Source organism: Dermacentor variabilis, chromosome 9, assembly GCF_050947875.1.
Source record: "Dermacentor variabilis isolate Ectoservices chromosome 9, ASM5094787v1, whole genome shotgun sequence".
In the NCBI taxonomy this organism is placed as follows: domain Eukaryota; kingdom Metazoa; phylum Arthropoda; class Arachnida; order Ixodida; family Ixodidae; genus Dermacentor; species Dermacentor variabilis.
Genome location: NC_134576.1, coordinates 87088029 through 87103943, shown reverse-complemented (window position 1 = coordinate 87103943; position 15915 = coordinate 87088029). Strand labels below are relative to the sequence as shown.

At 46.3% G+C, this 15915-nt stretch overlaps 1 protein-coding gene across 2 annotated transcripts in view; it reads right to left on the bottom strand.

The window, feature by feature from the left end:
* Nucleotides 1-643: 643 nt before the first annotated feature.
* Nucleotides 644-15915, bottom strand: part of LOC142557056 (sodium-dependent proline transporter-like) — a 57993-nt gene continuing 42721 nt past the window's right edge. For both annotated transcript variants that reach the window (XM_075668618.1, XM_075668619.1), the window contains 7 exons: nucleotides 12840-12964; nucleotides 12251-12363; nucleotides 10362-10490; nucleotides 9062-9161; nucleotides 5124-5224; nucleotides 4547-4705; nucleotides 644-3232 (listed from right to left, as the gene is read on the bottom strand). In XM_075668618.1, the coding sequence (XP_075524733.1) occupies nucleotides 3101-3232; nucleotides 4547-4705; nucleotides 5124-5224; nucleotides 9062-9161; nucleotides 10362-10490; nucleotides 12251-12363; nucleotides 12840-12964 (859 nt within the window). In that variant the 3' untranslated portion in view covers nucleotides 644-3100. The remainder of the gene's footprint in view (nucleotides 3233-4546; nucleotides 4706-5123; nucleotides 5225-9061; nucleotides 9162-10361; nucleotides 10491-12250; nucleotides 12364-12839; nucleotides 12965-15915) is intronic.

Sequence of the window (15915 nt, the reverse complement as noted above, 5' to 3'; positions counted from 1 at the left end):
ATATTGTTCCGTTACATGGGCTTGCAACGACTCCGATGCTATCAATCTCTTCCCTACATTTTTGTCATTTGGATGCTAATCGCATTACCATCGGCAGTCATCGTGAGATATGTTTTCCGGCGAATTAAATTTTCTTTTGCACAGTTTGCAGCTGGGCGGGCAGGCTTTGTGCCAAATGCATCATTACAGTATGTATATTTGCTGAAACAAATTCCGGATGTGACGTAACAGCTATAATTTTACTTGTGCTATAGCGTCAAATTTTAGTTCAAGTTTGCAAACGTAAATATTCGTGTAATATTATGGTAGAAATGAAACTAGTCGGCATGAAAAGCGCACAAGACAGGATAGACGAGAGGCACAAATTGCGTCCTACGCCTTGCAGTCTTCTTTGTTGTCTGTGTTTACGTTTATTTCTTCCTTTGAGGTTAGCTCGTAATTAAAGATCCTCTCTCGTATTGTTTATTCTGCGTTTGTCTGCATAAATAAATAACAGGAAACATTAAAACGACCCCTAAAATTCAAACCGGATATAAGTTCAATTCGTTCTCTTTATTTCTCGATATTGACGTCTGTCAGTCCTGTTTTTTCCTCGACACCTCGTTGATACAACCCAAGAAAAAAAACCACACACACAAGTTTATTTAAAAACACTCCAGATTTATTTACTTCGAAAATTCATTCAAAAAGGGCAATCGAACACCAGTAATAAATAGGTAAATACACACGCTTATCTTACACCTATATTTACACACAGCATATTCTCGATTCATAGCTGCTAAATCGCATGGACCTGCATGCGAAAGGACATTGTTAAATCTAAAAAACAACGTATATGGGTTGGCCAAATACCATACACTGTCGACACAACGATGAAGTCGTGTTAGTTTTCACGGATTTGCGTTTGTTTTGCTGCAAGCTAAACAATCGCTTCGGGGTTATTTCATTTTCGCACTATGGCGATACGGGCACACAGGATGCCGATATAAACGCTGTAGCAGGTTTTAATTTACAACGTTTTCGATGCGATCCAACGCAACTAAACGAGCCTGATGGTTTAGTTTTGAGCACGACAAAGTTTTTCATGCATTAACATCCACATACGGCAGAGTCGACAAACAAACAGCCGCGCAGTGGATATCTTTGCAGGGTCGACTTCTGATAGGTTATCGTGAATGATGACGTGTTCGTCGAACAGCGACTTCGCTAATGAATTAGGTAAAATATCACTAAAAAGCTAAAAAAAGTAATCTGAATTCACGTAGCTATAACACAAACACAAGCGCACAAAAAACACACTAGAAGGTGAAGCACGCAGGCGAGCTATACAAGTGACCACTACAATGACCACTACAGGCGCTGACATCGGCTTGAGCCCGGAAAACACACAGACTAGGACAGAATGGTCAAGGGCGGCCGCGGCATTACAAGTCCTCGCCGTTTGTGCAACGCCTCGTGCGCATAAAACATCGCACCTAAGTACACTAAACGACATGGATGAATCAAATAAAAAAAATACTTGGAAGGAAATGATTTGTGATGACGAGGCAAGTCGCTGCAGAATTAAGTAATGCGGGCCAGCGACCTCTCATATGCTTACAAAGAACGCGTAAAAACGTGACTATATGACTCACGGTGGGCACTTGTTCGAGCGTAACGCGAAACGACGAGAACCGACTGAGCGGGAGAACTTTTCAAATTGTTTTAGCGGTCTCCCGGAATAGGGCGCCGGTTAGAAAGCATCCGATAAGAAGCTCGTCGCCACTGCGCAGGCGCAGAACCGCCTCCGAGGCTTGCACGCGCGCGCAGGGGTGGCCCACGTACCAGTACCGCGTTTGGCGCTTGCAGAAACCCTTTAGTTATAGTTAAGCCTAACCGATCAGACGTCGTAACTATAAGATTAAGTTGCAGAAAGGGCTCCGCGAAAATGCGTTCGCAGAAGAGCTTTGCGGTGTTAAGCTTCATAGGAAAGAAACTTCCACGGAAGACGCGTTCCACAGAATAGTGTTTTACGGGGAGCGAGTTTCCTGGAAAATTGCACTAAGAAACGTGCATCGCTCAATGGCGCTATTTCAAAATTGTCTGTGCGCGCATTCAGTGCTGTGAAATCATTTGCGCCCTGTCCCCTTTCAGGTTTTTGTCTTTACTCAGCGTCTCCTGCCGCGCTGTGAAGCCGTGACGACAGCAAAGACGCACATATGCTATTCGGCTTCCTAAAGCAACGCGAGAAGCGGTGTGCAGTCACCTTGGAGAGTCAGGTACACGAAGGACGGAATTACCACGTGACATTCCCCTTTCTTTTTCTTTCTAGCCTGCTTACCCGTAGGTCATCTCACGGAGGTACCCTATAGAAAAACCTTAGCGAACACGTCCACTTCCACTCTGTAAACTATGTACAAAAAAAAGCCCTCAACGGCCACATTGAAGCACACGCGCATAGAGTTATAAAATCACACAGTCAGGCGTCTCGGCGCGCAAGAACGCGAAGGTCTGTCGATAAAATCGGCGCAAGAACCGGTGTGGGCAACAATGTGACATTTCGTGGCGGTTACACATCTTGCCAACACACTCGCACTCTTCTAAAATTTACGCCCCTTGGGGTGTAACTTTGTCGCACAGCAGCATCCGTCACCAACATTGTGCATTTCTCGTGTACATCTTGGGATAGCCGTTGGCCATCATCAATATTGCCAGTGCATTTGCTTATACTTTAACGCCATGCGCTCGCTACTTTCCTGCCAGGAACGCTGCTGCACGCCAGCAGGTCCATGCAGGTTCCTGACAGTAAAGAGCTAAGCGCGCTGCGGTAAGCAAAGCAAACGCAATTTCTTGTTCACGCGCTTCCGATCGCCATCAACCGAGATCTATCTTGTGCGCGTGCATTTGCGTGTGCTTCCATGACGTGCGCCCGGTACTTTTCGGCCAGGAAGGCTGCTGAACGCGTATAACACGCCGATGGGCGTTCCTGGCAGTAATGTACAATAAGGAAAGAAATATATGGCGCAAGGGTGATGATGATCGTTGCTCTGTGACAAAGCCATGCCCTAAGATGGTGGGCGCAGCTTTCGAGTGGACACGGAAGGAGATCTTTGGTTCATCCTCAGTAGTGGTAGGCGTCACGGCTCTGGAAGCCGAGGTTCGTAACGCCGCCGCCCTGGCCGCGGTAGAGCTGCATCTCGATGGGGTCTCCCGGGCCCCACTTGCGGTCTGGCTGAAAGGCCTTTCTGGGATTCTGTGAGCGGAAAGGACGAACACGAGAAAAAAACAATTGAAGACATAATGCACTCGAACATGAATATGAGGCACCCGAAAGTAACGCGGACACAGAAAATAACCCCTCCCCTCCGGGACCGACATCAGCGTGTAACATATATATGCTCATAACGAAACAAAAAAAATCGGACATAACGAAATTAATTTTTGTCTCGGATGTGATTTCTATAACGAGGTCCGACTGGGCATAACATATGGGGAGTGAACTATTACCATCCACGCCACATGTGTTCCAAGATAATGGTGCATCGAGCTAGTTGGTCAATATATACGCTTCCTGATTGCAGAGTGCCAGCCTTCTCGTCTCAACAGACGCTAACGCGGCAGGCTTTAAAACCCATACTTAGCTTTTCAACGCTTGCGTAATATTTCCTCTTTCGTTCTTTCATTATTATTTCGCACACTTGTGCCCTTTCCTCGTGCAGGGTATACCAAACATGGTAAGTTATCTCGCTAATCTCTCCAGCTGTCATTTTGCTCTCCTCTATATGCGCCTGCTTCGAACAAAGGCGATGGCGCAGAACGGGCGAAGAACTTGTACGGGGCAAGCGTCGAGGATTCAGCGTTGTTTATGTATGTGCACATCGTTATGGCTTGCGTTACGCTTTCACTCTTGCTTGTTCATCTGCGGTGTTCACAATATGCTCGCTTGGGATCAAGGCTACAGAATTAGTAGAGTATAAAAGAAAAAAATCAGCTTCTCAGCCATTATGCATAGATACCACAAAAAATGTAAGCATTTCCATTCGCGTTAGTTAGGGGAATAAGCTTACAGGATGCCACAGACACACTAAAATGACACACACACACACACACAAAATCGTGTCATCTTTTAAGATACAGAGAGAGGGTGACAGGCCTCTGTTGCAGACTGCATCGCGCATGCACGTCTCTTTATGAGTCAATAAAAGATCAGGAACACGACAAAGGACTTTTTTTTTTCGCTGTGCACAATCTCATCACATTAGTGCCAGCCAGCGCTTCTATCAATTTCCTTTTATCAACCAAGAAGTTCAACGTCGCAGCGCTTATCGACAAAAAAGAAAAAAGAATCTCTCCGAGCATTTAGGAAGGCACGTCGCGAGTGTTCTAAGTTGACGGCAACGAAAGCGCACGGCTTGCGCACGCAAAAACTAGGGGCGACTGTTCTGCGCATGCGCAGAACCAGACGTAGGTGACTGCGCATGCGCAGTTCCGCGGCAGCTAGTTCTTGCGTACGCAAGCCGCTCGCGTCCCCTAATCTAAAGCTTTCCATTGCCACGGGAACGCATACCTTCCAGTTCTTGAGCAGTACGATGACGCCCCAGATGGGGATCTGCGCCATGGACAGCAGGGCGAGAAACCAACCGACGCCGTCGGCCCACGACGGGTATGTCACAACATCGTCGTAAGTGATGGGCTTGTGCTGGGCTAGACCGTAGATGAATAGGAACTGCGGGGAGGGGGGGGAGACACAAGAGGAGAAAGAAGGAATGAGAAATATGCACGGTAAGTTATGCAGAAGCACAGTGCGAAACAGGTAAGCAGCATACGGAGTAGGTGGTTCCCAGCTAAGTCCGCTGGTTATCAAACATCGCGGGTTGCAGAATAGTGCATGACCTTACGTGTATTCTGAATTTCGACAACTGAAATTCCCTAAAGCCCGGTTCCCACTCGTCTAAGTTGCGTAATCAAGATCTTTACGCTATGAACATTTACGCTAGGAACCTCTGTACCGTGAATCTGAACACCGTCAATCTTAACACCGTCAATCCTAACACCGTCAATCCTAACACCGTCAATCTTACTACATATCGGTAAGTTTGCGCCAGCTGTCAGTGAAGGAAGGGAGCAGGCGACATGAAACTCACCCCTAGGATGCAAGGCGAGATGACGAGCCAGCTGGCCTTCCAGTACCAGCCAATGTCGTGTCCCAGCATGAGCTTCAGGTCGGCACAGAAGCGGTTCATACCTGAATAACAAAAAGAGGTCGAGGTTTCGAAGTTGCATCCACGAGCTGGCATCTTATTGTGCCTCGTGTCACATTCTCAGTAAGGCGCACTAGCGTGATTTGTGTCCACGTGATGACGTGGGATATTTTTCAATTGTTATTGCAACACCGTGCGACAACTAAATTTTATTATTCCTTATTCTTTGTTTAAAGTGTCTATCTGAGAAGTGTCTGTAAGCACTAGAACTTCAGTTGTCTACTTTTCTACGGTACGGTATGAGGGTTGTGAATGTTATATTATTTATTTCATTTATTGTTTTTTGTTTATTTATTCATTTAATTGAAATTGTCAGCCATGCGTTTGGATGCGAACTGCTAAACGGCTGAAATGTCTTACGTCACCATCACCCTCCAGTCACTTAACAATTTATCGTTGTGGAGAAACCGGAAACGCATTGCGCTAGTTGCCAACGTTTAATAAATAAATAAATAAATAAATAAATAAATAAATAAATAAATAAATAAATAAATAAATAAATAAATAAATAAATTTGATGCATATATGCCTTGCTGTTCTTCCTCCACCCTGCTTTGAGATTCGTTTTAGCCAAAGAACAGCAGCAGCTGACGTTGCACACCCACGTCAAGTGTTCCCATATGCGTTAACAAATAACAGCGCGTTATAGTTTTCGGTAATCGAAGCAATTCGACGCAATTTCAAGTCGCCTATTGTAGACGCACGGGCGGTCGAAAATGGAAGGCATAACTGCAGGTGGGCCCGGCCCCACACATTCTGGCGGAAGCATGGGGATGATCACGTGTCACGCGCGGAGCAATAAGGGCTGCATATGTGTGCGTTTACATTTTAGGCGAAGGCTTCTCTCTCTCTCTCTCTTCCAGGTCTCTGTTCGCGGTGTCTGCTCCCTAATCACGGCCGCCAGGGCGTCAATCTCAGTCTACAGCTTGGCCTGTCGAAGACGGTGAACGCATCGCCGATGCCAGTCGTAATTGACGAACAGACCGATTAGCCTAGCAGCAGCTGCAAACGGGAAGAACGCGTGACAGCTTATGCGAACGCTTATGTACTCGCCACGGAACTTGGCACGATATCGCTGCAGTAGCCGCTGTGGCACTAATCCACGAACATATGCCGTCCCCATATCCGCTGCGCAGCTTTAATCCATCTAAAAGGATTGTTGGGATTCTACGCATGTTACGTGCCGAAGCTGCATTAGCTACAGGCCCAGCTTTGGCGCACTAATTATATATATATATATATATATATATATATGGTACTGCGCATACGCATGTACCGTTGCCCCTAGTTCAATTGCGTACGCAAGCCGCTTGCATGCCCTAACCTAAAACTCTCCTATATCCCTTACTGACTGATGCTGTCCAAATACATGCTTTAAAAAAAATCTATCGCATTACTTTGTTTTTGTAACCCTAAGCAATTTTCCCCCAACACAGCTCTCGGATCGAAGCCGCCTTCGTCGTTTCGCTTCAATCCCCCGCGTAAGTTCCCGACGACTGATGCGCGGCTACCAGGTTTCCATGCATCCGTTCGACTGACGTACTACGTCCACACTGGTGCGGGACGGCTATAGAATGGATCGGACTCGCGACTCCCTTGAGAACGAGAGAGAGAGAGAGAGGGAGGGAGAGAGGGAGGGAGAGAGAGAGCATTGCCGAGCGCCGACGCTGTTCGTGCGCATGGTTACGCGAGGCCCCACTATGGCGTATAGTACGCGTTGCCGATTCACGTCCACGCGAGACTTCCGCAGTTGTAGCCGTATACGGCCGGATGCAGCTCTGTATGCATATATAAGAGGTTTCACGTTCCGCCTGTCGTGAGGGGATGCGTGTACCTTCATGTATGTATGTATGTATGTATGCATGCATGCATGTATGCATGTATGCATGTATGCATGTATGCATGTATGCATGTATGTATGTATGCATGTATGCATGTATGCATGCATGTATGTATGTATGTATGTATGCATGCATGTATGTATGAGCGTGCGCGTACGGTCGGTATAGAGAACCCAGTGTATGCATGGGGTAAGGCGCGCCGCTATAGGGAAAGCAATGGACCCGGAGTGCCGGAGTGTAGAAGGCTGCTGGAAGTGTCGGTTGCGTAAAAGCAGGTAAAGTGCAAAGGAAAAAAAAAAGCGAATAACAAATTTTCCGATTTGGTTTATTTGCACACATCGCTGATCTTAAATATCCACATATAATATCCCGGAAAGCTAAATATAACGACTTTAGTGACATATAGCGACCCCATTGTTTCAAATTAGATATTCAGAAATTCCTCCTGTACATCCACATTCCTTCTGTAAACTCTTGATTACATTTTTAAGTCTATGTGATGCAATGAAGTACGATCGCCCACCGTACATTTTCTTTCCTACCTGTCATTTTCAACAGACAATATTTCTGGTAAACGTTTCATAGGAATTCAAACGCTGGTCAAAGTACGCGCCTCTATAAATGCGAGCTGCGAAGATGCTTCGCTTCGCAAGAAACTCGGATTGCGAACGTCATCGCACGTGCAATTTCGGAGGCTCAAGTTTCGCTAGCTAATCCAAAGGTATAAAGCTTCGACTCGAAGGACTTGCGACAGCAAGTTTGCCCGCCGTGGTGATTCAGCAGCAATGGCGCTGTGCTGTTCAAACGTATTTACTTAAGAGGAAGCTTTAGCTCGGGCCCAACTCCGACGCGGGCTATTCAAATACATGTAAAACGCACAAACGCATTTCTGAAATAACCCCTGGGCCGATTTTAATGAAATTTGTTGCATTTGAGAGAGAAAGGAAAATCCTAGTGACTGCTGAAAACGGAATTTCGATTTAGGGCCTGAATGTTTCTAAAATAACTTTTAAAAATTCAAAACTTTGAAAAAAAAAAATAGAAGCACGAAGTTTACAGATTCTTAGCTATGCATAAAAAACAGATATCGCGATTCTGTAAACGAAATCCGTTAGACCATTGAAAGCGGATGAGTTCGATATGTCATTTTATATCTTACGTGAATTTGTTACGTTGTCTACAAGGGTTCTGCAAAAGCTGCCTTTTCATATTACCAATTTTTTTTTGAAATTCATGTGGAACATATGAATTTTGTCCACTTGATACGTACTATTAGATTCAATTTACAGAATTGCTGCATTATTTTTTTTTATTGCTGAGTTAGAGAGTTGTAAACTCGATAGTTTCGTTTTCCGAAAACTTGCGATTTCTGCTAATTTTTTTAATAACAAAAGTGACGACCTCGATTTGAAAAAATTCGAAAGCAACAGTCACTAGATTTTAACCTTTTCTTTTAAATGCACAAACCTCGTCAAATTTGGTGCAGTGGTTGCCGAGAAAAGCGAATTCTCCTTTTACATGTATCTAGATAGAAGCACCCGAGCTCTAGGCGGCGTTGCGCTGGTGAGCACGAGATCGCGGGTTCGAATACCGGCTCCGGCGGCCGCACTTAAATGCACGGGGGCGAAATGCGAAAGCGCTCGCGTACTCCGATTTAGGCGCACGTTAAAGAGCCCCGAGGTGGTGAGAACGAATCCCGAGCCTTGCACTATAAGGCGTTCCTCATAGGACATTGCGCGGTTTCGGAACGCGCAAAGGCGCACGTCGTAACTATACCGGAGCACAGTTTGGGGAACGCCACCATCACACAGCGGTGTGGTCTCGTTCCCAAGGGACCACTTATCCCCGTGCTGCTTATCTTCTGCGATCACACGAGAAACAGCGTATTCACCATGACGTGGCCGATGGCCATGTTGGCTAACAGTGGCGTTCGTCAGTGGCACCATCAAAGGGCGTTCTTTTTTTTTTTTTTGCACTTACCGTAGAACCACATGAGCCCGATGATTTCACAGATGGCGATGAACAGAACGGCACCGCCTCCGGCGTAGGTGTCCATCAGATTCAGGACGTATTGACCGCCCTACAAGTGAGAGTAAAGGAAGAATTGCAGGATTGCAGGTACACAGTGTGTCACGATGGAAATACAAGCTACATGCAGGTACCTACACCGGTCAAGGCTGTGATAATGAGTGGCCTTATTTCGCATTTCCAGTCTATGTATACCCCCAAAGTGACATAACTGAGCCGATGTAATGCTTCTTTGTTGTAAATGTTCAGCTAGCGAGAGGCAGCTGACGCGGCCAAAGTCCGTGACGTCATAGGGAGCCAGTGTGGGAAGTTCACGTAGGCGCTGAACTTCCAACACCAGCATCTCATGACGTCACGGAAGAGCACCACCCGTCATTTCTTTTTGTTTGTTTCTGTGTCCTCTCTGGATTACCAATCATCCGATCACGGTAAGACTGCATGCCCTGTTGGTGTGTATCTTAATAGTTATCTTTAATATCATTTGAATATAGCCCCTTTAGTGGAGCTTAAGAGGAAACTTTAGCTCGGGGCCAACTCCAACGTGGCCTATTCAAATACATGTAAAACGCAAAAAACGTTTTTCTGACATAACCTCTCGACCGATTTTTATGAAATTTGTTGCACTTGAGAGAGAAAGTTAAATTCTAGCGACTGTAGGAAGCGGAATTTCTATTTAGGGCTTGAATTTTGTTAAACGCGTTTTCAAAAATTCTAAAGTTCGAAAAAAGTGGAAGCACGAAGTTTACAGATAAATAGCTCTGCATCAAGAACAGATATCGCGGTTCTTTAAACGGCATCCATTAGATCATTCAAAGCGGACAAATTCTGTAAGTTAATTTATATCTTACGTGAATTAGTTACGTTCTGTACAAGGGTTCTGCAAAAGCTGTATTCCCATATAAATTTTTTTTTAAATTCATGTGTAACATATAAGTTTTGTCCGCTTTAGATGTACTATTAGATGCAATTAACATAATTGTGACATTTTTTATTGCTGAGTTACGGAGTTGTAAACTTGATAGTATCGTTCTTTGAAAATTTGCGATTTTTGCCAATCTTTGATGAAAAACTGACGACGTAAATAAAAAATTCGGAACCAACAGTCACTAGATTTCAAGTTTTTCTTTTAAATGCAACAAACCCCGTCAAATTTGATGCAGTGGTTGCCGAGAAAAACGAATTTTCTTTTTACATGTATTTAGATAGGAGCGCCGGAGCTAAAGCAAGAGGAGAGATGAGGGCAGAATGGTACCTGTGTGACGCACGGCAGACCGAGGAGAAAGCAGAGTAGGCAGATTCCGAAGGTGAGAGGCATCTTGTACCGCCTGGACCTGGGAAACTCGTCGTAGAATGCGGTCAGGAAGGTCTCCAGCAGTGCAAACTGAAAGTGGAAAAGAATTTCGCGTGAGGCGATGATGAAGGCAGTTCGAAAAGTAATTTTATTGCGACGCCAAATACACGCCAATATTCTACGCGTGTTATGGCGCCGCCGCCGCCGCCGTGCTGTCACGACATCGTCGGCGCTTGCGCCGCTCGCGCTTGGAGGGTTAGAAGGTCTCCGCAGATGCGCAGTGCGTTCAACTACAGAGAGAGAGAGAGACAGACAGACAGAGACAGACAGAGACAGACAGACAGAGACAGACAGAGACAGACAGACAGACAGACAGACAGAGACAGACAGACAGACAGACAGACAGAGACAGACAGAGACAGACAGACAGAGACAGACAGAGACAGACAGAGACAGACAGACAGAGACAGAGAGAGACAGACAGACAGAGACAGACAGACAGACAGAGACAGACAGAGACAGACAGACAGACAGACAGACAGAGACAGAGACAGAGACAGAGACAGAGACAGAGACAGACACAGACAGACAGACAGACAGACAGACAGACAGACAGACAGACAGACAGACAGACAGACAGACAGACAGACAGACAGACAGACAGACAGACAGACAGACAGACAGGAAACCGAAGAAGCCGAGTGGAACCCACTGCCACTCTCCGCGTGTCAGTCGTCTCTGCAGTGGGGCCAGGACAGCGTTATTCTGCCTTCCGTTGCTGCAGACTGAGCGTTGGGCGCACACACAGAGTTCTTGCTGAGCAGCTATGTGCATAGCACACCGTGGTGTGTACGCTATATACTCCGAGTGCAACGGACATTGAACGTAAAGCTAAAACGCTATGACATTAATGCTATGCCTCTTTTTTTTCTATAATTTCAGAGATAGCTTACGCTCTCTCGAGCTTAAGAAGATGACACAGTTTGGAATTTGAAGCTTTAAAACGGACTCTCGAGCCCTATACTGAAATACATTGTAGAAAGGCTACAGCGCGCTGGGGAACCATGCCAACCTACATTGACGAAAATTCTTCCATTAAGAGTACAAAGCTATAGTGATCCCGAGTGGTTTGAAAATGCGTGTGAAAACGCAAATGAACAACTGGATTCCGAACCAGCTTAATTAAGACAAGCTCGTTTCCGGTTCATTCGAACTTCCGTGAAACGCGGAAGCGAACGACGCACGGGAGTCACATTAACGAGGAAGGAACTGTCGCAAAGACACCCACGTTTGACGTCCGCGACTTGTGTGCGCAGTGTTGGCGGAAGCCACAATGAGATGGCGCCAACGAACAGGTCGTGCTAGAGTTACTGCATATGCTCTGTAGACGCTTTGGTAGCAAATGCAGTTAGCTCTCTAGGTCGTGCATGTCTCCGCACGCCTATTCCTGTCCTACATGTGCCTGAAACGCGAACGAGTGTTTATCCGTTCGTATAATCACTTACATTTTGTCTTCTTCAATTCCTTATAGTTCAAGCGAAAATGTGTCGTCCCTATATTCGACACTGAGTAAATGCGTGCTGTCCATCTCGTCTCGGCAACCGTAGTAAAAGAAAGCGCACGTGTACAAGACGTGAGCGACACCGTTCGGCAAGGTCCCGTAGCCGGCTACCTAAAGCGATTCCAGTTGCACCGTGCCTATCAAGGTCACACCAGGCTCACGAAATACTACGGTAATAGGAGCGAGACAGAAGTTCGCAGGAAGATGGAGGCCCGAAGTGACCGCGACTGTGGCAGAACTTTGTCCGAACACTGCTGTTCGCCCCGGCAATACAAGTGACGTCACTCACCTCACTGTCCAATCCAAGCAGGAACAGCATGAAGAAGAAGAGGAAGGACCACAGCTGGGGAACGACGAGTCGGGACAGGGCCTCCGGGTAGGCCACGAACGCCAGACCTTGGCCTACGTGGAATGCGTGGAAGCGCGTTATTGCTCTGCCACTTGGATCACAAAGAGACGACGTCCTAAATGGCATTGCAGAGACATATCAACATAGTTTCACTAAAGATACAATAACAAGTAACGCGTCGGCCTGTTTTGAAGGTTATTGTAAATGATACTATGTTCGCGAACTAAAAAAATTGACAGCGTGTTCAATTGGGCTCGGCGACACGGGCTACAGCAAAAAAACCACAGGACACAATGCTCTGTCCTGTGTGCTTTCTTCTTTTCCTTTCCTTGCTGTGTCCTGCGTCGCGTTGTTTAAAGCTGTTTCTTTATAAAAATTTTCAGTTTTCGAATTGGCGGAATCGAATAACAGTATGCTAACGCAAGTGCGAAGAGCTCGCGAGGCAATTGTTTTCGCTAATTGTACGCCCGTCACGAAAATTAGGTATTCGCCAAAGGAAGGTTTAGGAAAATTCGCAAGGATAGCGTACCGGCCTTCGCGACGTCCTTGATGTCGATGCCGAGTTCGGTAGACATATTGCCGAGCACAGAGAAGATGACAATGCCGCCGATGATGCTGGTGATGAAGTCCATCGAGCTCACGAATAGAGCATCTCTGCAAGTAGGAGGAGGAATAAGAAAAGGTCGATCGTTGCGAAAGCATCATCATCATCAGACTACTGCACGTCGACTGGAGGACCGAAAGGCTCCCCAGGAATTTCCAATTATCTCTACCTGGGCTCAGCCGAATACGTCTGTATGCCTGAAAATTTCCTTAATCTCCATCCCACCACGTAATCTTATCGCATCCTCCATTGCATTTCGTTTCCCGTGGCCGCCATTTTTTAACTCACAGACCACCGGTTACCTGCTCTAAACGAATTGACTGACTTGCCCAACTTCACGTGCTTAATCTCATTCACAGTATCAGCTACCCGCGCTAACTCTTTAATCGATAATTTTACCTTCCTGTTCATGACGCATATCACACGTATAGGCGGCGTGCACGCCGATGGCCGCGCCACTGGTGGCGGCCTTGCGCGGAACGCACGGGAGAGGAGCGAGCCGCGCGCCGTAGCACGCCGTAGTTGGTTGCGTCGCTGATAGTGCTTCTCCGTCTTGTTTGTGTTTTGAGAGCAAAATAGGCAACACCCTTCGCCTGTGTGGGATGGCCAAAGCTTCCGAAGAATGTCGAAGAAGAATTGTTGCAGGGTGGGGGGCTCAAATACCGGCGAAAATGTGCCGGCGATAGGGTTCTAATTATTCCCCGCAAAGCCTCATCAGCAGGAGCAACGGTGGCAATGGATCGTCGCTTCGGCGCGAAATTTCTTGTTCTCATCCTTTCCTTCGTCGCTTCGTTTTTTTTTCTTTTTTATTATTATTTTTTTACTCGATTGTAGTTAGACGCGTAAGCGACGAAGTCCTTCTGCAGTGCAGCATGTGGTTTAAAGGCATTTCGCTAAAGTTCGGAATGCCGTTTGCCGCTTATATTGTTTTCCGCTTCTTTACCGCGTTGGGCTAGCTAGGCAGCACGACTGCATGAGCGCATTGTGTTGTATGTTAAAGCTACAGAAGTTTGCAAGAACTGAAATTGTTAGTTTTATGTGGCCCGGTAAATCCTCGCACCAGCTGTCGCGCGCTTCATGTTTTTACATCTATTTTATGCGTGGCTTCGCACATGTTTAACTGTTGCTAGTTGCTTCATGCATAACTCTTGATTCTTTTGAGCTGCGAGGTTTTCACCCTGCCTCGTTTGTAAAGGGTATAAATCACGCTGTGTCTTATCGGAATGACACCAAGCAAGTGCTTCTTTAACAGCGTTATTCATTTCGCCCGAGGGCATCTTAGATATCGTGGTTTTTTGGGAAATGTGTTTAGAAAATAGGTAGCTCAGGGCGAGAATTGCTAATAGTTGCTGCATATGGTATTTTGCTCCATTTTTCGCTGAATAGTTCGCGTCACGTTTGGTAAGTCATCACACCTTGATGCTGTCTGAGCAGACTTAACACGCCGAGTGATTTGTTTGTTTCACAACGTAGTCGCTTCTTGCAAGTGAATTTTTTAATCAACTAAATTATTTCTTATTATGCTTACGCCGCATAGGACTAAACCCGGCCTTGCCGCCAGCGCTGGATATAATTTGACTGGCGCTGCTCTGCCTTTAAATATATCATGTGGCACCTGTCTCTAGTGACATTTAAAAAAAGTACTGCAACGTTAGACTATAACTTTGTACGTTTCCAAGCAGCTCCCTTAGGGAATTTAAAATTGCAATAACTGCAGCGCGAACGGCAGTTCATCGGCGGTAGAGCGCTAACACGCGCTTTTATTAACCCGTGTGTTTGGTGGCTTCGTTGACTATAGTGTACGCGTTTCTATCAATAAATTCGCAATTATTCTTCTTCAGGCGACTTTCACTACACTTATTCGGCGGCGTTACATGTATTCATCGGCAGAAAAATCGCAACGGCATATGCAGACATCGCACCGTGCGGATTTGTTATCTAAGCCTGCACTAACGACGGGTGCTTATTATTGAGGTACAGAAGCAGCATTACGGCAAGGGTAGAATTTAAAAAAAAACACGGTCGAGACATTGCATTAGTCAACAAAATTTGTCGGCTAGTTTACATGAGCTCCACTTCATGTAAATGGTCTTCATGGCGTTTGTCTGCGGGACGCACCTGGCGCGTGTGTGGACCATGTTGCCCCAAACACCGGTAACATCTTGTTCATACCCGCTCCCACAGAGGTCTGCGTCTTCCCTACAGCTGTCACCGCAGAAGAAGCAGTCTGGCGCCCGAACAAAGGACAAATCGCAGCCGCGAACTTCAGTCACCCTTGCTGCAAAGCGTTGTCGTCTGCTACTGCTCCCGCGCGTATTGTTGGAAGCGCCCGCTAGGTGGCTATCAGTGGCGCCTCTATAGGCGGTGCACGAGGCCTATACACCTGAGTATCACACATATAATTTGCTTTTCTATTGCTCGTGCTCGATCCTTAACTTCTCAACTTTCTTTGTCCAAGCTTCTGCGCCATAGGTTAGTACTGGTAGAATGTGTAGATAATATACTCTTCTTTTCAAGCTTATGAAAAGGGATATATTATAACTTTGGCCTGACCTAAACAGTTTGCGGAATACCAGGGACGTCGACGTCGGAAGCAGCGTTGGTAGCACCATCTTGTGACACTCTCTTTAAACACAATGGGTTAGAAGCGTTCTCGTGCTGCGTCATTGTTCTCGCAGGAAGGGAGAAAAGAAACAAAGTACACTGTAGGCTAACGATTGTCGTACACCGACGCCTTTATGCCAGATAGGTAGAACATGTTCGTTGCATTCATAGCTATGTGTTCTAGTTGACGTCGTCAACAGTGGTATAGGGCAATGGATGCCGCTGAAGCCAACGATTCGTCGAGAGGAATTTTCTTGGCCGGGGTAGCGACTGACGAAGTCCCTTTGTCGTAACGTTGGTCCCACTGACGTCTCCTGTTCGACGACTGTTGATGTCTTCAAAGCGCAATTTTTTTCTCGCAAAACTTCACTCTCGTTTAGCGTTGTGGTTGTCGTCG